We start from the raw sequence: 22,730 nt of genomic DNA on the forward strand, positions 1-22,730 counted from the left end.
ATGAGTTGTGTTTTCATTTACCTACGAAACGTTACAGTACTGGTCACCGGCCACTAAAGCCTCACAAGAGCCTTATGGTGCGATAGGACAAGCAGGATGAGCACGAGTGGGGCTTCGGAGTGGGAACGTGGGGCGTACGGGATCTTTTCCAATCCTAAAGCATTCGTGGTATTCCCAAAAACATTCAGCCAGGCCCAGTTCGGGTTTTCACAGTGTCTGCCGCAGAGGCAGGCCGAATACCAGAACACCATGATTGTAGGAGGGTCGCAGAAAGGGTTGAGGGGTTCAACAGCTCAACACACGGGTATGGAAGTGGAACGGTGGTTCGCATTCACCCCAATAAAAACCACTTTTTCCACAGTTGTTAGGAATGAGGGGGAAACAGGGAAGCTACCTGGAAGCCATGTTCTAAATGAGTCGGGAGTACCGTTTTCCTTGGCTGAGAAAAGATTTTTTTTTTTTTTTCTGGCAATGGAAACATGCCAGTGCCGTGTGGCGACACTGAGGAAGAGTTAGCGTCAGGAACGCTTTGGCCTCATTCAGTTCTTGGCATTGTGACTCCCAGGAACCCTACACTAGCTGCCTAGGACAGATCTCCACGGAGGCGAGCAGAAGCAGGACAACGCACAAACGACTTTCAGGTTTTCTTCAACGATAAAGACACAAAATGCTACTCATTCAAGGTAAATGAAACAAAGCTTATTCAAAAATCTTTAGAAACCACTGAAAAGGTTTCATGACAATTTCACTGCGACAAGACTGGTTTGTTACAATCCCTCGTCTCAGAACGGCGAGCGCGGGTTACCGACAGAGAGGACAGACAAAGAGGTAGATTGATTTGAAGTCAGAGTGGTGGACAGAACAGTAACGACTTAGAGGAGGAAGGTAGACTGGAGGTATACATAAGTGATCCGACTTGAGGCAATACCAAACCACGATGGGAAGGTGGGGATGGGTGCTACATGATTCTGGACCTGTATTGCTCTGGTGATCCAGAATTGAGAGGGACGTGTTGCAACAAGGAGATCTGGTGGGAGGAGGAGGAGTTTCTTTAACACTACAGGCACAGCCGCGCGTCGGCGCCACGCGTGACTGAGCCAACCGACTTGTTGCACAGTGACTGTTGGCGACCTGAGGGCAAGGAACCTTTGGCTCAGAGTTCCATCCTGGTCTTTGAACGTTCGAGAGGGAATCCAGACAGGCAGAAGCTCGGAGTTGGAAATGTGTTTTGGTGCCCACCTTCCATCTGCTTTGCCTGGCTTGCAGAATCCACGAATACGAGTCTTTTCTGCTCTGCGAGCTCCGGCGGGGCCTCGAGTGCCAGCTCAGTCCCAGGGCTCTCTCTTCGGAGTCCGTTCTGGTCTCTGCAGGTGTCTTTGCTCTCTGGAGTGGGCGACCATGGGCTATTTCCGGAGGAACCGCTGGGCGAGGATGGCAGCATCTAGCGGACTGACGGGTTGGGCGTCGTGGCCCAGACGTCTAACAGGTGGGATGCTGCCAAACTGCCGGTTGCTGAGAAAGCTCTTGGCGTCGTGGCAAGTGTTCTTCTCCTCCGCCAGCAGCAACTGCTGGCGCATGTAGTTCTCAAACTCGTACTGTGAAGACTCTTCAATCGCCTTGGCCTGGGTGAAGAGAATATACTCAACTCGGTGTACCGCAATCAAAACACGTTCTCCAATAGCAGCTGTGGATCTGTGGCTTAGAATAAGTTCATCATAAATTAATAATAAGAGTTAATCCAGACGTATTTGTGGTTTGGGCCTGCAAACACACATCTGAGTAAATCTCACCTCTTGTAGATGTTCTGGGTGATTAAGCTGATCATCGATATCTGGAACCACCTGCAGAGGGCCGCTCATCGATGAAATGGACTGCCTACGATTCAAACAAACAAAACAATCAACAAAGAAGAAACTATTCACTGCCGTCCGCAGAGCACCCAACGGAGCTAAGCTCCCCGACTCATCGAACAGACCGACTGCTTTTTGCTGCCTGATAATTTACAAATCCTGATGTAGTTTCTCAACCGTCCAGCAGAGGGTGCATTTACCACGAGGCGATGATGGCGCTGAGCGACTCCAGCACTTCTCCTGCAGTCAGTCTCTGCTGAGGGTCCAGCACCAGCAGCTTTCGGATGAGGCACACCGTGTTCTCTGACACACGGCCGTCTCTGTGGGGCGGAGGGAGAAGAAAGGAGCACGTTTAACGACAAAACTAACCCCAGCCTTACAACGTTCACTTTAAAAAGGTCTTAAACTGGACAGAAAATGGGAAAAGTTTTCTGTAGATGCATGAAATTAAACTTCATCTGAGGCCTGTCCATCATTGAAGCTTTGAATGACGGATGAGGATGGAAAAATACCCTTAAATTGTTAGACCATAACCAAGCTCGATGGTGAATGAATGACCATGAATGAGATAACTCTTGTCTATGTGTGATTGCAAACACTCACTCGGGGATAGAGTACTCTGCAGCTTTGATCTTCCGGAAGAGCTCTTGAGGTATGCTGTCATAAAAAGGAAACTGGCCGTACAGCATGGTGAACAGGACCACGCCGAGCGCCCACATGTCACTGGGTTTGCCATGGTACGGACGACCTATGGCAGGAGGAAAAGGGCATTTGAGTTTGTTTTTCTAATTAACAACAGCACCTAAACACAAGACACAAAGCGTGATGTTAATTTGGCGCAATAAAAGTTTATATCCTCATGACTCAGACGTGAGCGAGCACGGAACGAGTCCAATCCCCGTCGAGCGAGCCGGTCTGATGATTAACAAAACGAGCAAACACAAACACAAGCACTGACTCAGTGTTCGTACGGCTCCTTACACATTCTCAGAACCGTGGGTGGACTTTGGCGTCGGGTCGGGGGGGCGGTGCTAAAAAGCTGACTGGTCTGTGGAAGTGTTTGTGTCCAGTCGCTGGTGGTTTAACTCATTTTAGTTGACTAAAAGTGTTTATCTTGCAGGAAAAACAACTTTATAATTGAGAAACTCACATTTCTGACAGAAAACAGAAAGGGAGGAAGAACGGACCCAACAGTCTGCGGACGTTTCGTGGTAAACTAGCCGGACGTATTGTTGGTTCCACTTTAAAAATAAAAACACGGAAAAACCTTAAGATGCACGACTGCTCAGAGCATGCAAGCTTCTCCTGAGCTGGCAGGAGCAGGATGGGGTTACCATCACAGCCGTGCATTACCGGCGTAGACCATGTTACAGCCAGGGTGGCGACAGCAACAGCAGTGAGCAATTATGTTAAAGCTTGTGACACACACACACACACACACACACACACACACACACACACACACACACACACACACACACACACACACACACACACACACACACACACACACACACACACACACACACACACACACACAGGCGGGGGATGGGAGTAGTTTCCCTCTAGTGAGTCATCAGTGCATGAGTCACTGATGCCGTTTCATCGTGTGCCTGTGTCACATTATGCTGATCTGTGTGTGGAGCTTTTATCTGCAGCTTTTTAACTGGTTGGACAGAAAATGTGTGTGTTTGAAACCATTGTGAATCCACGCTGCACAAGACGTTGCTCAGCAACCCTGTCCGTGATCAAACCGGTGCAGCTACGGTGGAAGAGCGTCGGCGTTAGTGGAGTGCAGTCCTCGTGGACCGTCGTTGGGCAACGAACAACGGGCAGCTGTGGAACAAAAGCCGATCCGAGCTTTTCTCAGACCAAAAGTGTTAGAAGGCAGCTCCCTCTGTATGTATGAGAAGGTGCAACATCCCCGCGATTACAGAGAAGAGGGGTTTTACCAGTCCGGGGTTGCGACATAGCATCCTACTCGTTGCTTAATAATTGGAAAATCAAACAGCGGACTGAACTGCTAACGTTGCACAATGCCTTCAGAAGGATTCCTCGGTTCTTTTGTGACTCACTCACGGGTGACTTCTCTCAGAGCTTTTAGCTCTGAAATTGCCACATTTTATTTGGATTATTGAGTTTCTCTTGAAAACAACATCAAGATTCCTCCCTTTTACCGGCCGTGATGACATTTTTACACTCACGCGATCAATGAAAGCAACACAGGTATGACTGCTGGGAGAGGAATTTCAAGGTGTCAGAAGCAACGGGACAGTCAGACAGAAGCTTGAAACAATTTTCCGCTCATAAAAAAATATTTTAAAGGTTTGACACGTGTCACATTTTCACTCACCACTTAATACATCAGGGCTAATGTAGGCGGGACTCCCTCGCTGGTCTTTCAGCAGGTCGTCCTCACTCACCAGATGCTTCCCCAGACAGAAATTAGTGATGGTGATGCGATGAGTCCTTGAATCAGATCAAAAGGAACACATCTGATGAATACTATGTTGTACTTAACTTAAACCTGGTGAAATGTATCAAATAGTTCCAGTTTAATGTGGTCAATATAAACTCATTTTGAGGATGTTGGGGACATAAAGCACTAGCTGGCCTTGAGAAACAAAGACTTGAGGAAGGATGAGCTCGTGTCGCCTGACATGGTCACGGGCTGGGTGAAGAATTTCAGTTTCAGCTCCAAATAATCACAAACAAAAAATAAAACCACAAAAATTGTCAGCACCAATTTCCAAGGAGCAAAATGTACGTGAATTAACGAAACGGTCTAATGTGTCAGTCGTGTTGGGAGGAAGGTTACATTGAAGCGGATTTCCTTCTCAGCCAGCAAAAACAAAAGAGGGCCGCAGCTACCGTTTCCAGTCAGTGAGTTTGTGAGGTTGCCTAGTCTGTCCTAAGCTAACGCTGCAGCGCGGCATTTTGTAATTCGACACCAGCATTAAACAACTGATGCCAGTAAACAGGAGTGACCCAGAGGTTATTTCTTGGACCACTAAGAAGCCATGACATGTTTTTGTTTTACTCTAATATCAGGTGAAGCAGGCTACTGGCTAACGTTGAGCTAACAATGCTAACAGTGAATTAGAAGCAAATAGTCTGCTTTAAAAAATATCTGAAACCGTTTTTCCAGTCACCAAAAACTCGATATTACAGTGAAATATCGAGTGTGTGTGAAGTGAATAATGAGTCAATCATGGCGTTTTACTTCCTTTAATGAGTCGTTCAGAACTATAACAGCAAGATGGTAAACAATCAGACGTCCTCTAATCTGGGAGACGTATTACCGTAATAAGTGCAGTAAGTGCTCCCTACCATAAAACACCCAACCGTGCCAACACCAGATATGACAATGTTTTATCTACTTATCACCTTGCTGTACGCGACTCATCTTCGCTTATCACCTAGAATCTTCCATAACTGGCAACTGCCTCGAAACTCACAGAACAGCAATGAAAAAGTAAAGTTTTGTTCAGAAAAATGAGCTGCAGTAACCAAATCTGACCACAGGATGTCATTCTTACATACTGCACCTTTAAGGTATGTCTTAATTGATTAAAAGCTGCAAAAATAATTTATAAATATTCATAATGCAATCAATCAAAACTGACTTGAAACGTGTGCTTGTGCCACTGCGACTCTTTTGGAATAATAATAATAAAACAAAACTCTATAAATCGTTGAATTAAAATCTGACACTCTTCACGTAATTTGGTGTTTGAAGAAAGGCGTTAAAATAGGTCATCAAAGTAAATTTAGCTTTCTTATGACAGAGTGAAACCTGCCAGTACTCGTCTGAAGTCGAAGGCACCGTGAGCGCTTGCCTGTAGGGAAAAAAAACTCATCATGACACAAGAAAGCGGCCACCGTCTACGGCTCGGGTCCTCTTTGCATCACGCTCTTTACCCACATCCGCTTTCTTAAAAGCCTGAGGTCAACAGCTTCCCCTTTTCTCTCTCACTTTCACACCCTGGTCCATCACACACATCTATTGCTCCCATTACAGCACCTGGAGCAAACGCCTGTCCAACACGCAGCCTCGATCCTCCCTGCACAGCAGTCACTGTGGGGTTGAACCCTTTTTCTAGCTGCTTTGCTAAGCCACACAGCGGCTTTGTGCACTGCACGCAAACCAGCCAACGGAGAGGAGCTTCTTGCTCAACAGAAAGGCTTCCTTTACAAGAGTCTGCGTGCATCGCGACCCGAGCTTCTATTCTTGCACCGGAGATTGGATAAATGAAATTGTGTGTTTGCCTCATGAGGCAAGACTCCCCGAGGACTGCAGCGAGACCGCACCATCCCTGCTTCCTGGTCACATGATGCGGAGTGTGCTAGGAAACCAGAGACCTAAATGCTCCAGTGACTTCTCCTTTCCGCCCCTTAATAAAAATACACCGGATGACGAGAAAGGAGGTTAAACTCAGGGCAGCTTCTTCATAAAGCAGCAAATATCATTTCTCAGAACTGTTGGGGGTCGGTTATTTAAAGGCCTCGATAACAGCTCGTCGTTTTCGTTGCCAAGTTTTAATTTAAAAATGCCCCCCACCCCCTCACATCTATGCTCTCATCAACAAAAATAAGCTGAGACGGACATCACATTTTCAGGAAATCCTGACTTCCCAACAGCTGTGAGAGGAAAGCACAGCACTGTTGCATAAACTGTTGTCATTGGTGCGATTCCCAGAACGATGACGAGGGGGCTTTTGAACCAGAATGCATCTGAACAGCCTACATGGTCCCACTCTGACTGCACCGTGACACCCATCTGAGCTGGGATGACAAGCAGCCACGCGAATGAAGCGTGGAGATGCACCAAGAAGACAAACGGAAAATGTAAATAGAAGAAAAACAAAACAGAACGTAGAGTAAATAAATGTTGATTATCTGTGTAGACGTGCGTGCGTGCGTGTGTGTGCGTGCGTGTGTGTGTGTAGCCTGCACTGCAGTGAGTCAGTTGTAAGCTATTGAGCCTCTGGCACAGCTCCTTTGTCTCCAGCTGGGACGAAGTGTTCTGCTCGTCTGCTCCTCTCCCCACCAACCCGCGTCCCCTGGCCAAAACACTCTCCTATTTCATCACTACTGCTTTTACTGCTGCTGCTGGTGGTGGAGGGGGTTAGGGGGCTGCCGTAGAAGGCGCAGAGTGTGTGTGCAATAAGAAGATGAGCTCTAAAGGCGCGTACTCAGACCTTTTATACAGGTGAAACAGTTTGGAGAACCTCGGTTATGATCACTGGTGGGAGATGCAAACATGCTTTATATTTAGGAGTCCAGGTGTGAGAAAAAGTAAAAATAAAACAATACGAGTTTAGAGATAATCCCAAACTTTATGTTGGTCGTGTTTTGCTACTGGGAAATGAGCGTGTTACTGTCTGCAGTAAGTCGGTTTTCAGTCCCTCAGCCGGCACAATGTGCTCCGAGTTGCCTGAAGTTCATGAAGAATCTAAACAGCAGAACTTCTGACACGCACGTGTGTGTGTGTGTGTGTGTGTGTGTGTGTGTGTGTGTGTCAGCTGCAGTCCTTTAGTCTTGAACCTGTAGCCACGCATTTCTTTCTAAACTCAAACTACTTTTTTTCAAATGCATGTTCTGTATAAAAAAATTGGCCAATCACAGAGCTCCTTTCACAGAGAGAATAACAAACAAGTCTCTGCTTATGCTTCGGGTGGTTGCCGAGTTTACAGATGACTTGTTTTTCATCCTGCGTGTCCCATCTGAGCTGCAGCCCTCTGACCCGAGGTATCCTCGGCCGGATCGCAGCGTTGCTCGTTCGCCCTCAATCCCAAACACTTTCCCACTGAGATCAAAGCGGAGGCAGACTATCTTTCTGTTCTGCTCAACACCAGAGTTCACTTTCCAAAACCCAAACAGAGCGAATGAATCATATCATTACTCAGCTCGCTGACAGACTCACTCTCATGCACGAGAGTCTTCAGGCTTTCGAGAGGAATCTCACTCTTGGTCAAAGAATGTGACCTGGTTTAAAGCTCCGAGCTGCTGGGGCCACTGAGGCATCCTGCACAGAACTGTGCAGGAGAAAATACCAGCTCTCTCACCAGTAAAGTGATCGACAAGCCTTACCGTTTGTTCAGCACCATGTTTCCCAGCTTGAGGTCTCTGTGCACAACGTTTTTCTGCAGAAAAAGGGAGAAGGGACAAGAAAGTCACACTGTGTTTCAGGGAGGGGCGCGCAAGCTTTGGAAACGACTAATCAAAACAAAAAATAAAGCTACTTCTGCTCAAGTTAGTCCGAAAGCTGTTTGAAAGTTTTCCCCATTAACTCATTCACTGCCATTGACGACAGAAGTCGTCATTTGCATTTTTTACTGTGTGGGTGTCGGAATGAGGCCCCTGCACCGTGAGAACAAACATCCCAGCTCTAAATCCGATCTTCATTCGCATACGTCACGTGACCAGGAAGCAGAAAATCCATGTGTTAAGCCGGGCGTACACTGTGCGACTATTTCACTTTTTTGAGCCGATTTTCCAGTCGTGCGAGAAGCCACGACATCGGGGCGAGTTTTGCGCCGAGCGGTCGTGTAGTGTACAGGGGGTTACGAGAGGCGATTAACACCACGTGACCAGCCGCCGATCAGCAGTCGTGAGGTCGCAGGGACTTTTGGCGTGTTTAAAATTTCGCTCGTCCCTCGTGAGGGTATCGCACTGTTGAAGCGGCGCTGCGAGCAGCTGCGACCCAAAAAGTATCAGAACCACTCACGGCGCATGCGCAATCCTGCATCAACGCCACTCGCTCGCTATTTCCCTAATAACACACGCTGTTCGTTTTTGTTTCTACACGTTTTTTTACTCACAAAGATTATCAAGAAAGCGTGTTTGTGGTGTTCATGTCAAATTAAACTGATCACAAAACACAGATTTACTTTCTTTATTTCGTTTTGCTCATCCAGCCCCCATAAATCCCTGTGTGTCCTCCTGCAGCACTCCCGAAGGACAACAGGCGAAACAAGACAAAAAAGTCTGACGTGTTGTGTAAAAACTGCTATTTTTAGCATATTTTTAGGTCCGACGTGTTGCTACCAGACGTACAGTGTGAGCAGTCAGGTCGCATCCGAGAACTGGGTCGTGCAGTGTGAGCACATGACTCGTGAGATCTGCTCTGCGAGGAAGTCGTACAGTTTGAGCTGAAGCTGAACACTGCGAGTGAAAAAGTCGCACAGTGTCCGCCCGGCTTTAGGAGACCGTTTTGGGCCGCTGCAAAAAAAAAAAAAAAAAAAAAGCGAACCGGAAAAGCTTCTGCTGATCACACTTCCACAACGGATTATTAAAGAACAGATAACACTGGAAACGCTCCGATTCTTCCTGATGTAAGAGGTGAGTCTCCTCTTTGTTTTGGTTGTTTGCTAGTTTTGGCGTTGACATCATCATAGAGCGCAACGTTCTGCGACTCTTAAAAAACAGTGAAAACGCTGAAAAACGCTGGCAGCGAAGAGCTTTTCTGACTAGGAAACGGAAGGCAGTGAATGAGTTAAGGAAAAATAAAGAAATCCTTTTTAAAGGGGACTAATCCTAGGACTGACCTTATGAAGGGTTTCCACCACACGCACCACATCGTAGAAGATGACAATGGCCTCGCGCTCGCTCAGCCGCTTCTCCTTTATGACATAGTGCTGGAGGTTTATTAGATCTGCCGTCTTGTCGCTGAAATCGTGAGCACACAGGCAGTCGAGTACAAGGCAGATCCGTTTCTTCATCTTGCGGACTTTGTGGGCCTCCGTGTCCTCCACGAGTTCATAGGCTCGGTCCTGGCGAGGAAACAGAAGAACAATCAGTGGCTCGTGTGTTGCGTCAGGGAGATAGAAGCCACAGCACGGACACTGGCCTTCACACTCTACTTGTTTTCTGCTCATTTTTGCATCGGGCTCAGCGTTTTCTGCCTCTTTTTTTGATTTTTGCAGATGCAGTCTGCAGCTCTGACAGCATACAGCCACTATAATAATCCAATCAATACTGCGGGCCTAGATGAGTCGGGCTGCACGGCTCACCGCGGCTATTCTGGGAACATCGGGGGGGTTAAATGGACAGGATGTGAAAGAGAGACAAAGAGGAACGCAGAGATAGAGAGCTGATGGAACAATAACAAAGTTAGAGGCAGATGGGATGGCAGGTGAGCGGGGGTATGAATGAATGAGGCCGTGAACAGAGAGTGACTCAGATAAATATAGCTTTTAATGGTCCTTCCGCTTCTCTATTGAGACACCCTTGATACGGAGAGCTGGCTGGACTAATGACAAGCTAACGGCTGCTAACAGAGCTAATGGTACTGAGCTGTTCCTTACACAAGTACGATGAATACGTCATCTAAGCTCAGTTACATAGAAATCTCCCCCACATGGTGGTGAGTATGACCCCAGACACGGTTCTTTAAAACCCGGGACATCTGACTGAAGATGTGTATAAAGGAACTTCTGGGCAGGTGTAAGCCTACCTGGAAGAGGCCATGGTGGTGTACCACCCCATCCTGGTTGTGCAGTAGAGAAAGGAGTGAGTACTCTGTGTGCAGCAGCATCTTCCCCTGCCTCTCCTCCTGAGTCTCCCCGGCAGAGTCCGCTCGCTCTTCCAGCGTGAGGATCTGATGACAGAGCAAGAGGATGAAACCACGACGCTACGTCTGAACAGAATCACAGATCAGAGCGGACAGAAGAACACGGGAGTGACCTCTGCATAAGCATGTGGGTTGGGCATTGAGCATCGACTGCAACTGGGATGCATTTTCCGTTTTTTCCCTGGAGTTATTCCAATTTTTTTATTTGATATCCAGTCTGCCAAATAACAACGAAGAAGAATTTGCAAAAAGCGTTACGAGTTCTAAAGCGTGTGAAAGTTTTAGAAAGTTCTTTAGAAAGTTTAGAAACTTTTGAACTTTTAAAACTTTAGATAGTTCATGGAATTAAAATTCATGGGAAAGTTCAGAAATTCCACCTAGTGAGTCCTTCGGTTAGATGGCCAATTCAAAACGTGTACCGTTTTTGACCCTGCCTCTTGAATCAGAATTGAGAATCGCTCTGAACCAGAATCGAAACGAAGAATTGGAACCAAAATCGTTCAAATTCAAACAACGCCCAACCCTAAAACCAGCACAATGCGTTTCCGGCCATCCTAGACACAATCCCAATCCATGGCTACAGCTTACTGAGCACGCTCACGACCAAAGTCCACCTCCAAAAGTCTTCCAACACTGCTTGAAAACCTACGACTCCCATCTGCAATAAACCAACGATCGTACGCCCAAAGAGTCGCACGAACAGCTAGTGCCGAGAGTAGCATGAGCAGCATTAGCAACAGAGGAGGCCACACAAAGGAACTTCTTTTTGTAATTATGTTTGGAGTCGAATAAGAAAAAGTGGTAAGGGTGGAGCTTATTTCTCTCTTCATCATCGTCTTGGCCGTTTGTCGGCTTTTAGTAACGTTTGCTTTTCTGCAAGTGTGCTCATGACGTTAGCGTGTCCTGCTAGAGCGAGACATCGTGCAGTTTGGTTCGGTGTCATCTTGGACCGTGCACTGTGCCTCGTGGCGTGAAACAGTCATGTGCAACAGCTGAAAAGCACAGTGTGCCCCGGGCTTCACCACCCAAATGGTGATTTTGGAGAGGACGTCCAGGTGAACGGCTTTCCTTTCCTTCTTTATCCTCTCACCCTACTTTAGAGCCCCCCCGAGTTGTTAGAAAAGCATCAGATGATCCTAGTAAAGATGCTTCCAGGCTCACATTCTGCTGTGAAAGACGGGCAATAAAACGAACACCAAAGAAAGGTCAAAGGTTCGAGGATCTTCTGAGACATTACTGCTTTGACTCTGCATCGCCTGTTGAGGTTTAAGCGACTGTGTGAACAAAAGTGAAACAGCGATCGCAGCAAAGAACGCACAGACTCCGACAGACTTACTTTCAGCTGATAGAAGTCGTCTGTGCCGTCTTTTCTGGCCAAACACTGAACTATGCTCGGCACCGGTGAGTTGCCCAGGCGAGGTCCTGCAAGGGTAAGGAAAAGAACAGCTGTGTAAGCAAAAGAGCATGTGCTCTCACTGTAACTCATTAAGGGCTCCATGTGCGTGTGCCCATCAACACCCAACGTGTAACGTTGCCTTTGGCACCAAATGCTGCAAATAGCTTAGGCACAGAAAAACAAACAGGCAACGAGAAAGAATGGAGGAAGAAAAGTTGTTCCAACTCAGACTTGGGCCTTTCTGGCCAATGTCATGGGGATCAGCAAAATTCCTCAAATTCTTGTCCCAGGCGGGAGTAGGTAAGCCCTCCGCAGCTCACAGTTCTCCCGAGTTTTCTGCAAATAAATGCTGCCACTTCTTCTGAACACTTTGGGTAAAACGTGGTAATAAAATCCCATACCAAGGATGAAGGGGCCAGCTCTCTTGGCATTACTGCCATTTATCCCGGGACACTGCAGCTGGCTGGCCCTCGACGTCTCTCCAGCTCCCCTCTCTGACGAGCGCCGCTTGGACATCCTGGAGCTCTACGAGGAAACAAATCTGATTAGTTTGTGGGCTAAAGATAGTCAAGTAAGAGGGAAAACACACACCTGGTGGTAAAGACACATTCTAAAAGGTAGATCGTAACACTTTGTGTCATAAAGTCTAGAATCTAGACGGTAATTTAAGAAAAACGGCATTAATGAAGAATTAAGAGCGAACGTAGAGCTTCAGCAGAGGTCACGCAGGCTGGTCATGAGTAAAGAGAGTTCAGGGCAGCTCCTGCCCCCTCCACACACATTTACACACCTCAATGCTAAAGCAAACCCATTAAGGTTCCATTTAAAATAATGGCGGTTGGTGTCAAGGGCAACACCTCAGATTCAATCTCCATAAAAGCACAAAACGAGCCAAACAGAAGTCTTCATGGTTGGTCTCTTTAATCCTGCAGCGGTGGACTTGGGTTTAGAAAATCCCTGGATTTTTAATCTGCACAGCCGGCTTATCTATACAGACCTCACTTTAAAAGGGAGTGCATGTTTTACCAAGGCAGAAATGTAAAATATAAAAGAAAAGCCACCAGGTTTGTGGGCAGGGCGATAAGGAAGCAGGGTTGTGCATGCCAGTGAGTGTGACACATCGCTGTTAAGCTACTTTAACCGACCGAGCCGATCTCCTTTACCTTCCTGAAGCCAGCGAGTGAGAGGTGTGCATTCTTTTCAGCTGATACCGAACGTCTGTGTGATGAAACACCATCTGTTTCTCGTAATGAGGAAGTAGAGCCACACATCGAGAGGAATGAGCCACCCTGCAGTCATCCCAAGTTTTCACTGGATGGAAATATTTAAATGTCTGGGTGACAACCAATCAAGGTGTCTCCAAACCTCTAACATGTGCGAGTATCTGGTGATGCCATTTGTATAACGTTACAGGGGAGGCGGTACGACATATTGACCCTTTGCACGTGACATCAGGCTGCTCTTCATGGGACCACCCCCTTAAACATGGCGGACAGTAAAAAGACTGTTCACACATGTTGAAACTTCATTGAAGCTAGTCAAAACAAACCAGTTTGTGGCTTTTATTGCTTTCATTTAGTTGTTTTCACAGTAAAATGGTAATAGCTGCTGTGCAGTTGGCAGAACTAGCAGACAAAGTCGGCCCACAAGTGAACTGGGCTTGAACTAGATGAAGCCATACTAAACATTGTTTTGCTCACTGTTTACTGTGCCTTTGCCATCTGATATGGCAGACCCATGTGATCAGGTGACGTTGGAGAAAAAGGATACTGAAAGCCATGAGATATTTGAGGCTGGACTTAATCGGAATATCAGGCCAGATGCTTCCAAGATAGCCTGGCCTGCTAGACTCGTCCTCTGTTTAAATCTGCACAGAGAAGAGAGTCTGGTAACTCACAGGCAGAGAGGCGCATGAGGGGCGGGACTAGGCAGCTCAAAAGTAACCAATCAGAAAAAAAGACTGAAATCCCGACCATATCGCACGGCGCTGTAGTTTTCTAGCTGTAGTAAAAAAAAAAACAGCGTCTAACAACGGTGCAAACATCTTTTATTTCTTTTTAGAAGAAAGGCTTTTAGCGCCTCTAATTGTGGTTTTAGAGACATTCAAGTCATTTAGAACAGAGGAAAGAGCTGCAGCGAACTCCGCTGCTGTCTTTATTGTTTATGAGGAACTGAGCGTCGCTGTGTGTGACGTCCGGGACCCTGTAGTTGTTTAGCTGTAGTTAAAATGGAGTCTGGGGACAGCGCAAACATCTTTCTTTAGAAGAAAGACTTTTAGCGCGTCTACTTGTTGTGTCCAAGTCATTGAGAACAGGGGAAAGAGGCGCAGCGAACTCCGCTTCAGTCGCCATGTTCGACAAACTCGGCGTTATGGTGTGTGTCGTATGCTACTCAGTGTTGATTGGCTCGGTTAGAATTCTCACGAGGTGGGGTTATTTGAACAGGAGAGTTGCCAGACCCTTTCTCTGTGCAGAATTAAACAGAGGAGGAGTCTGGCAGGCCAGGCTACTTCCAAGACACATCCAGAGTTATCGTGAGATCTCGTGGTTCCGTCACAATGAAAGCAGTCAGAACCGCTGCCACCTAGCAGTCGGAGTTTGAATTATACCAAACAAAAGAAACACAGTAAATAAGGGCATGTATATTCTCCGTTAGAAAACAAACACAGTGCTTTTAAATTTTGCTTTGGTATCATAACACAATATCGTTAACTCATTCACTGCCAGCCGTTTCCTGATCGCTAACGGCCTTCGCTGCCAGCGTTTCTCACCGTTTTACTGTTTTTTTAAGAGTCACAGAACGTTGCGTGCTAGCATGATGTCAACGCCAAAACAACCAAAACAAAGCGGAGACTAGGGCTGTCGCGGTTGAGGAATTCCCCCTGCAGTGAGTCAGGGCAGCTCAATATTGCGGTATGCGATATTATTGCACCCCGTTTTTATTTATGTACTTAGCAAATTTGTTTGTTAATTACTAAACTCATGGCAATATTTCCTTTGAAACATTGTGCTTACACATTTAAAAAATGTTAGAAAAAATACATGGCCATTTTTGACACTTTATTAAATGCAGATCGAAGGGCAGTAACGGCATTCTCTGACTGAACTTAAAAACAACATTCAGGAGGTTTAACTTTGAAATGCAAATTTGGCTTCAACATCTAACAAAATGAGATGTCCCAGGCACAGTCAGTTCACTTTCACACACAAGAATAACGCCGGGGACACACCGGCCGCGGAAGCGCCGAGAAGCGAATCGCTCACGAAATTCGTTCGCTGCTCGCCGTTTCTCAGTTCAGATCAGACGCTTAGAATAGCTTAACAAGGGCACCGAATGAAGGCGGTCCCATTTTCGCGGCGCTTCCGCGGCCGGTGTGTCCCCGGCGTAACTGTGATTTATAACTCGGTCATGTCCTTGTTACGCGCAAGGACCACCAGCATGTTAACCTTATGCGGTTTGAGAGAGGATCTGAGAGTGGTGACAACATTTCCAGCGACACTAAAAACCCTCTCGGATGGTGCGCTTGTTGCGCAAATACACATGTACTTACATGCGACTTTGGAGAGCAATGGAAATCTCTCGTGGTTGTTGCGCCACCATGTCAGAGGGTTTTCATTAGGGTCAATGGGTTCCTCCTGCAGGTAGCGAGTGAGCTCCAGCTCGGCTCTAACTCTCTTCGGGACAGTTGCAGAAGACGTCCTTGTCCGTGACTTCAGCAGGTCTCTAAGCGTTTTTTTCTTTGCCGCTGGTGGCAGCACTGCCTGCTCCAAGGTCTGGCTGGGCTGCAGCTGACGCACTGACACCGCTCCCTCCATCTTCCATGTGAACTATCTCCTCGATCAGCGCGGACTTTTCCTCTCAGCATGCGCTGTCGCGAGATTTAATCAAGTGCGGTAATGGCGGTGGCACGTCATGCAGCGCGGTGGGTTTCTTAATATCGCGATATTTTCTTCTTGCGGTTACCGCGACAGCCCTAGCGGAGACTCACCTCTTACATCAGGAAGAATCTGCGTGTTTTCAGCATTATCCGTTCTTTCATAATCCGTTGTGGAATTGTGATCGGCAGACGCTTTTCTGGTTCGCGCCTCACTTTTTTTACAGGAACGGCCCAAAACGATCCCCTAACAAATGGATGTTCTGCTTCCTGATCACGTGACGTGTGACGTATGCGGATGAAGATCGGCTTCAGGGCTGAGATGTTTGTTCTCTCAGTGCGGGGGCTCGTTCAGATTTTCAAACAGTAAAAAAATGCAAATGATGACTTTAGTCGTCATTTGCAGTGAACGGTTGATCTAAAATGACGACTTTAGTCGTCAATGGCAGTGAATGAGTTAAATTTCAGGGTGTCTATAATTTCTCTTACATCCCTAAAAGGTTTCATACAAACCCTCTCAAAAAATGTAAACAAGAACAGCCATATATATAAAGACTTAGTGGTAAGTGGTAGGAATGTCCAGATGCAACTTTTTTCACTTCCCATATGGTACCGATATTGCAGCCTTCAGTACTGATCGATACCGATATCAATCCAATATGAGGTCAGCACAAATCATACATGCTTCTATTCCATGGTGTGGAATGTATAAAAGGCTTGATAAAGTGATTTTACTCAAACAGAAAACAAAAGCCAGCAACAGTAAGTATAAAAAAATGACCAATTTTACATTGGTTGCATAAATGTTAACAGCTGAGGTTAGGGGCATAAGAAAAAAAAAACAATATTGCTCACTGACCAACCTCTACAAGTTGAGTGTGTAAAGTTTAAATTTCACACACTGCAAAAATCCCCATGCAATGTTTTGTGGTCCTGCTTCAAACGCACGATGAGGTTGGACATATTAATGTTCCCCGGTTCTGTTCCACTACAGGAAACTTGTGCATGACAAGTGTTGCACTGAGCTAAACTGTCTTTTCCTGACTTTAACAAAAATACCGCCACATGGCCGACATCGTTCCTTGCTACTTTGCTAGCACACACTGTTCTGATCACGTGGACTTTGCACGCTGGATCTGGGCGCTGCTGGATAGAATTGCTGGAATGGAATTTAAAGTGGAATGTACCGCTAACATCAGAGATTTTTGATGCAGTCCGATATAATCCGATAGTGTTTTTGGGCCGATATCCGATATCAATATCGGAACGGTGCATCCCTAGTAAGTGGCCTGTATTTGATACAACACTGTCTAGGGCCCTACAACCCCCCAAAGTGCTTTACAATACAAACACACATTCACATACTGAAAGTGATGTAGCCACAGCTGCTCTGGGGCTCACTGGCAGAGCACTGGCACTAAAGGTCCCTCCGACCACCACTTGCAGGCAAGGCGGGTTAAGTGTCTTGTCCAAGGACACGACTACTGCGACAGATGGGGCTCAAACCTGCAACCCCTCTGTTTATGGTTAACTCCTCTGCCATCATTGTCCCCAAAACAAAATATTTAATATAAAAAAAACTAATAAAACATTTCAGCATATATATTTTTTTGTCCTGACAGTTATGTTTATAAAAGTGCAAATCCACAAATTCTGCAAATTTTGCAAGGGAGGTATTCCAAAATTATTTTTTAATCAATAAACAACCTCTCTGTGCAGATTGCCAGTTGCCTTTTTTATTTTTTTTTGGGCACAGTTGGCAGTCAGTGAGGGCTAGTATGAATTCTCACTTCCACGAGGCTTTTATGTGATCCCAGACAGCAGACAGTGTCATCATCGTGTCTCTCGCCCATCTGTCTCCATCCATGCTAGTCATCACCCACCGAGTCTGATGAGTTGAGGCTTTATGACAGCATTAATGGTGCAAGCCAGAGTGACACACACACACACACACACACACACAGCCAATACGGCTTCTTACTCAGGTAACATGACCCGCGAAGCCTCTGGATGAGGGACTGCCTCTTTTATCCAGCAGATGAGACAAAAATATGTATAAATTAGCTCACTGCAGGGAAAACGACTCATCTGACTCATTCACATAAAATGATACACACATATACAGCAAACAAACCTGAGGCTATTCGAGTAAATAAAGCCAGCTGCAGAGTTGTGCAGCCAACCCCAGACGCATGTAAATGGCAAAGGTCGACGTAACCCACTACTGCACGCTGACCCAAATGACATCATTGTGATGACAGCATGCTGATATCCTCCTCTGACACCGCTGTGTCTCTCTGCACAGCCACTGGTTCTGGTAGGCAAAACTGCCTCTGAGTGTACCAGAGGGAGGACAAGAACAGATACAGCCTCTGAATCATATCACACAAAAGGAGGAGAGACACGCTGCTAATGCCCACGAGAAATGTGGGCGCCTTAAATAGTATCAGAACAAAACAACCACGTAGGTGTCTCAAGATCCACCAACCTAGACTGCTTGCCACTTGTCTGGCTCTGCAAGAAAAATATGCTTGATTGCAAAAACCAAGACAGCAGAAGCACAGATGAAAAACGGATGGTGCATGGTCATGATGATCCAAAACTGATGAATCTACAAGTCAAAACAATGTAGGAAGAACTGAAGCAACCACACACACACACACACACACACACACACACACACACACACACACACACACACACACACACACACACACACACACACACACGTGTATCCTGATTGGACATCAAAGCAATCTCAATGCCCTTGACCACACGACCACCTTGCGGACACAAGGTCACGCTATAACCCCCCCCCCCCCCCCCCCCCCCCCCCACAACTACCCACGCAGGCTGTCACACATTACAGGATGGTGACATTTTTCACAAGCAGCTCTGGACACTCTGTTCTGGAGTAAAAAAAAACAAACGCTGACGTTAAGCCTTGGAATTCGGACACAACCAGCACATGAATGGCATTTCACCTATCGTGCACCAGCTAATGTGTTGTTTTTACACGCTATAGCGCGCTGCACCGGCGTTTAACACCAGACGCGCTGATGAAACACAAATTCGCTAAAAGCACACAAAAACGAGTTTGTGTTTACACTCGGCACGGCGGTGGAGACAACTCCGTTCGGCTAAATACTGAAACAACAGAGTAGCCACACAAAGGGACAACACACGGAGTGCAAACTGTACAAAGCAACTGTTAGCAACGTCTCTTTGAAATGTTCTCGACAGGTTAAAATACCACAAGGTACCGACTTGAGCTAACGCGAAGCTGGAAGGCAGCCGGAAGGCCATTTAAACAAAGTGGGGAACGTTACAGCTGGCTAGCGCTGTGTCAAGAGAAAAGCCTCGCTTACCTCGAGCCAAAACCGCCGGGTACGATCTCCGTCGTCGCCTCAGATTATAGACATTTCGTGCATGGACGCGGCGGTGGGCGTACGGAGCGATTAGCTTAATCAGGATAGACCACAGAGGTTTGCTTTTGGTTTGTTTAGCTTCTGTTACTGAAATGAGCAATTAAGGAAAAGCCTCCGCTGATCGCATCTTTCCACAGCGACAGCACCACCTGACAACGGAAATGACGCACAATCCCTTTCTTGATTGACAGCTAGGCTCGTCCAATAGGAGCCTCTCTTTCTTCGTCGGTCCAACAGCTCCGCCCGGATGATGATGAAATTCTTTGCATAATAAAAGTTGATAAATGAAACCATGACATCATGGTAGCTTCGCTTGTAAAGTTTTAATGCCTTAAAATTGTTATTTTTTTATATGATGCAAGCTGCGTGATGGAGGTAGAGAAGAAATTAATATAAAAGGGCCCCAAATCCAGGGTTAAAATGTAAACAAGTCCGTAATAATGACAGCAAATACTAATGTTTGCAAATTAAAAGAAGTTAGTGGTAAATTAAATTCAATGAGGACATTTTAAAACAAGACACATAAACAAACATTTATAATACTTGAAAAGTAGTACATTATGAACTTTGTTACAGTGTCTGTGTCATTTATTTCATTTCCACACTCAGGGCTAATTATGTATGGAAGCCCATAACCGCCACCCTGATAAAAAAATATACATATTTGTATTTCATAATTATGACAGATATCTCATTATACTGCAACACCATCTCATTATCAGGAGACACTTTCTAATTATTATCAGATAGCTAAGTCATAATTATGAGATTTTTTTTTCAATTAGATTGGCGGGAATGGGTTTCCATAATATAAGGAATCTGTGACAAAAAAACTCACAAAAATATTATTAAAGTGATGAAAAATTTGGCAAGTTTAGCACATCTTCCTGTTTGAAGTGGCATGCAGTTTCCTGGCGCTAGGGGGCAGTACATACATTCCAGGGTAGTTTTACACCATATCGCCATGACTGTCGCTAGTTTAAACAAAACGCTACAGTAAATGCTGTATACCCGTAGAGCAGAAAGCATCCCTTGCAACCCTTGGCGGGACTCTTCAGACTTTGATTCAGTAAATTCCATCGAGAGAATGCAATGCCAATTGTAGTTTTCTGGCGCTGTAGTTTCTGGATCTGCTCGGGGTCCTGCACCCGCCTACTACTACTGGCCAAAATATATTGCATCTCTTTTTCGATGTTGTTCTTTCCCATAGGTTTTGGAAAGAGTTTAGCAGTTTTGTTATTAAACTCATGTTTCCTACAGCCTACATTTTTTTCAAATGTGATAACATAGTAAAGACGAAAATCCAGCCAATCATCTAGCATGACGTAATTTTCGGGGGCAGGACCCTGAGCCAGCCAGAAGGAAACATGGCATCTAAGATGCTAGATCTGCACCCTATGCACTCTAGACCCAATTTTTATGGTTATGTTATTAAGCCGCCAATATTTTTCAACAACAGGACATCATTTTATTCCTTTTCAACAACATTCGGATGTAAATTTCCAGAAATTAACGCTAAAAACTACACACAGCCACTTTAAATACCGAAATAAGCCTAAAAATCCAGAAATTAATACTTGAACGTTGCAACGCACAAGTGATATTCTATTTGAGATATACAGCATTGCTCCTCATTTAGGAATCACTAAAACTACATCTCCAAACCTAGCTCTTATTTATCCCTTCTATCCATATTTTCACAATACTACCTGTTTAAAGATTGCTTCATGCATGATGAAATGACAATTAACTGCCATTTCCTTGAACACAAAGGTCTTAGCAGAAAGAAAAGTCATGCTGTTTCACAACACTCTGCAGTCCTATTTGAGACTGCATGACATTTTGATTAGCCCACCTGAACTCCTAAAGTAGAATGACTGATTAATCTCAAATTCCGCCCACCGCTGCCAGTTTCCAATTAGTGGGTGGACGTGACAGACCCTGAGAGGCCAACCTAAATGGCAGACTTATTTAGAGTTTCACTCGTCTTCCTGTCTTGACTCAGCAGAGCGTAATCTCCCTCAGCCGCATGAAACACAAGTCAGGCTGCGGCTTTACAGTGTCCTGCCCGCACGCTTCAAAGAGGAAGCTGAATCATAACTAGAATTTGAGTTCTGTGAGAGAAATAGATTCAGAGGAAGACTGAATATTTTTCCCACGTGAAGAACTTTTTGACTGAAAAAGTTTTTTTTTTAACCCTGTGTGAGAATTATTTGTGCGGTTTGTGTCCTGAACAGTATCAAACTTACTCTTGTGCCTTTGAAAAGCTGAAATGTTTTCGAGTAAGTAATACTGAGTTGTATAAGTCCAGCAGGATGACAGGGCTTTGGTCTCTGTTTGCTGTGTCGGTAGGCTGTATCCTCAGGTCCTTGGTGCATCTTGTGTCTCTTTTTAGGAGATTATTGGGACAACCTCGCCAGAATCCTCCTCCCCCGGATCAATTCAGAGAATTGTCTCAGCATGTTTGCTGCTGTGGAATGCACTCGGTGTGAGTGACTGGGGGAGTGCAGATGCACTTTGACTCGTCTGCAGGCAAACACTAAAGGCTGTTAAGTGATTTAAGTTGCTATGGCGATCTTCATCGTAGGTTTGCTGTCTAAGCAAAGATAACCTGCTTTTAATGAGTTTATTTTGCTGGTAAACATTCAAATAAGAAGCACACAAATGCCCCTCTCTGTTTTTTTATTTGAATTTTTTGCCCTGCAATAATTTGGCAATGCAATAAACTCTAGGTTAGATAGTCAGCCTCAATTGTTGTAACTTAAATAAAATCATTATTAGAGCTAAAAGTTGAGACATGTTATGAAATGGCATGATCCTAAAAAAAAATCAACAGCTCCCTCTTCTGTTAGAATGAAATTAATACAGCATAACATTAAGTTTCAGGGGAATACAGTTAATTTATAATTGGGAAAATGGTCTTTGAGCCTCTACAAAGCACAAGGAGCTCTGTTGAGGCTCACAATGACACAGGAGCCCTGATAAAAGTCAAACAAAAACCGATAAATTAGATCTTTAATGAAAAGACTGGTTTGCCCCACCCACTAGGTCAGGACATGAATATTAAAGATGCATGAAGTAAAAATTACATCCTGTTGTCACATTTGGGTAATGTAGTCCATGTATTAAACATGCCCCTCCGGTTCAAGAGTTTCATGACGGTTGCCAGTTACAGATCAGCACCAGAAGACTCTAGATCAGGGGTGTCAAATATGCGGCCCGCGGGCCGGATCCGGCCCGCAAGCGGGTTAAATCCGGCCCGCAAGCGGGTTAAATCCGGCCCGCGAGATGATTGTGTAAACTTTATTTTCATACTTTACAATGTAGAGTGATAATAAACGTATCTTTGTGAGCAAGTTTTCTCTGTAATGAGTATAAATAAAACAAAGCTGTGCTCAAGGCTCACACAAGAACTAGAATCACATCCTGAAGTTGTCCGCCACTCAAAATGTGACTCCTGATATTGATGTGCCGGTGAAAGCTAAAAGATGTAAAGTAAAATGAGTCAAATAAACTTTAAGTGCTGCACGAAACTGATCTAGCCATGTGATCTGTAAGCTCTTTGAATCACTAAGGGATTTTTATTTATTTATTTATTTATTTATTT

At 45.4% G+C, this 22,730-nt stretch overlaps 1 protein-coding gene across 4 annotated transcripts; it reads right to left on the reverse strand.

Moving 5' to 3' along the window:
• Window positions 1–634: 634 nt before the first annotated feature.
• stk40 (serine/threonine kinase 40) lies at window positions 635–21,578 on the reverse strand. Of its 4 annotated transcripts, none has more exons than XM_054741005.2 (11): window positions 21,373–21,578; window positions 12,223–12,346; window positions 11,762–11,847; window positions 10,309–10,452; window positions 9,401–9,625; window positions 7,944–7,996; window positions 4,204–4,319; window positions 2,454–2,598; window positions 2,051–2,170; window positions 1,791–1,875; window positions 635–1,622 (listed from the first exon to the last, which is right to left on the reverse strand). In XM_054741005.2, exons 1-11 carry the CDS (start codon window positions 21,499–21,501, stop codon window positions 1,404–1,406), a joined length of 1,446 nt encoding a protein of 481 aa, XP_054596980.2. In that variant the 5' UTR covers window positions 21,502–21,578; the 3' UTR covers window positions 635–1,403. The 4 variants fall into 4 exon arrangements, with proteins under 4 accessions (XP_054596980.2, XP_015805565.3, XP_070407183.1 ...); XM_015950079.3 differs by lacking the exon at window positions 21,373–21,578 and adding an exon at window positions 19,064–19,278; XM_070551082.1 differs by lacking the exon at window positions 21,373–21,578 and adding an exon at window positions 15,372–15,493.
• Between the last annotated feature and the right edge of the window lie 1,152 nt (window positions 21,579–22,730).

The sequence above is a fragment of the Nothobranchius furzeri genome, chromosome 5, assembly GCF_043380555.1.
Source record: "Nothobranchius furzeri strain GRZ-AD chromosome 5, NfurGRZ-RIMD1, whole genome shotgun sequence".
NCBI lineage: Eukaryota > Metazoa > Chordata > Actinopteri > Cyprinodontiformes > Nothobranchiidae > Nothobranchius > Nothobranchius furzeri.

Bases quoted from the DNA above. Each gene is read 5' to 3' on its own strand.
- stk40 (XM_054741005.2), bottom strand. From the start codon at position 21,501: ATGCACCAAGGACCTGAGGATACAGCCTACCGACACAGCAAACAGAGA. The intron at 7,997-9,400 runs GTCAGTCCTAGG...CTTTTTCTGCAG, and splicing joins TGGTGGAAACCCTTCATAAG to AAAAACGTTGTGCACAGAGA. The intron at 1,876-2,050 runs GTAAATGCACCC...TTTGAATCGTAG, and splicing joins AGCGCCATCATCGCCTCGTG to GCAGTCCATTTCATCGATGA.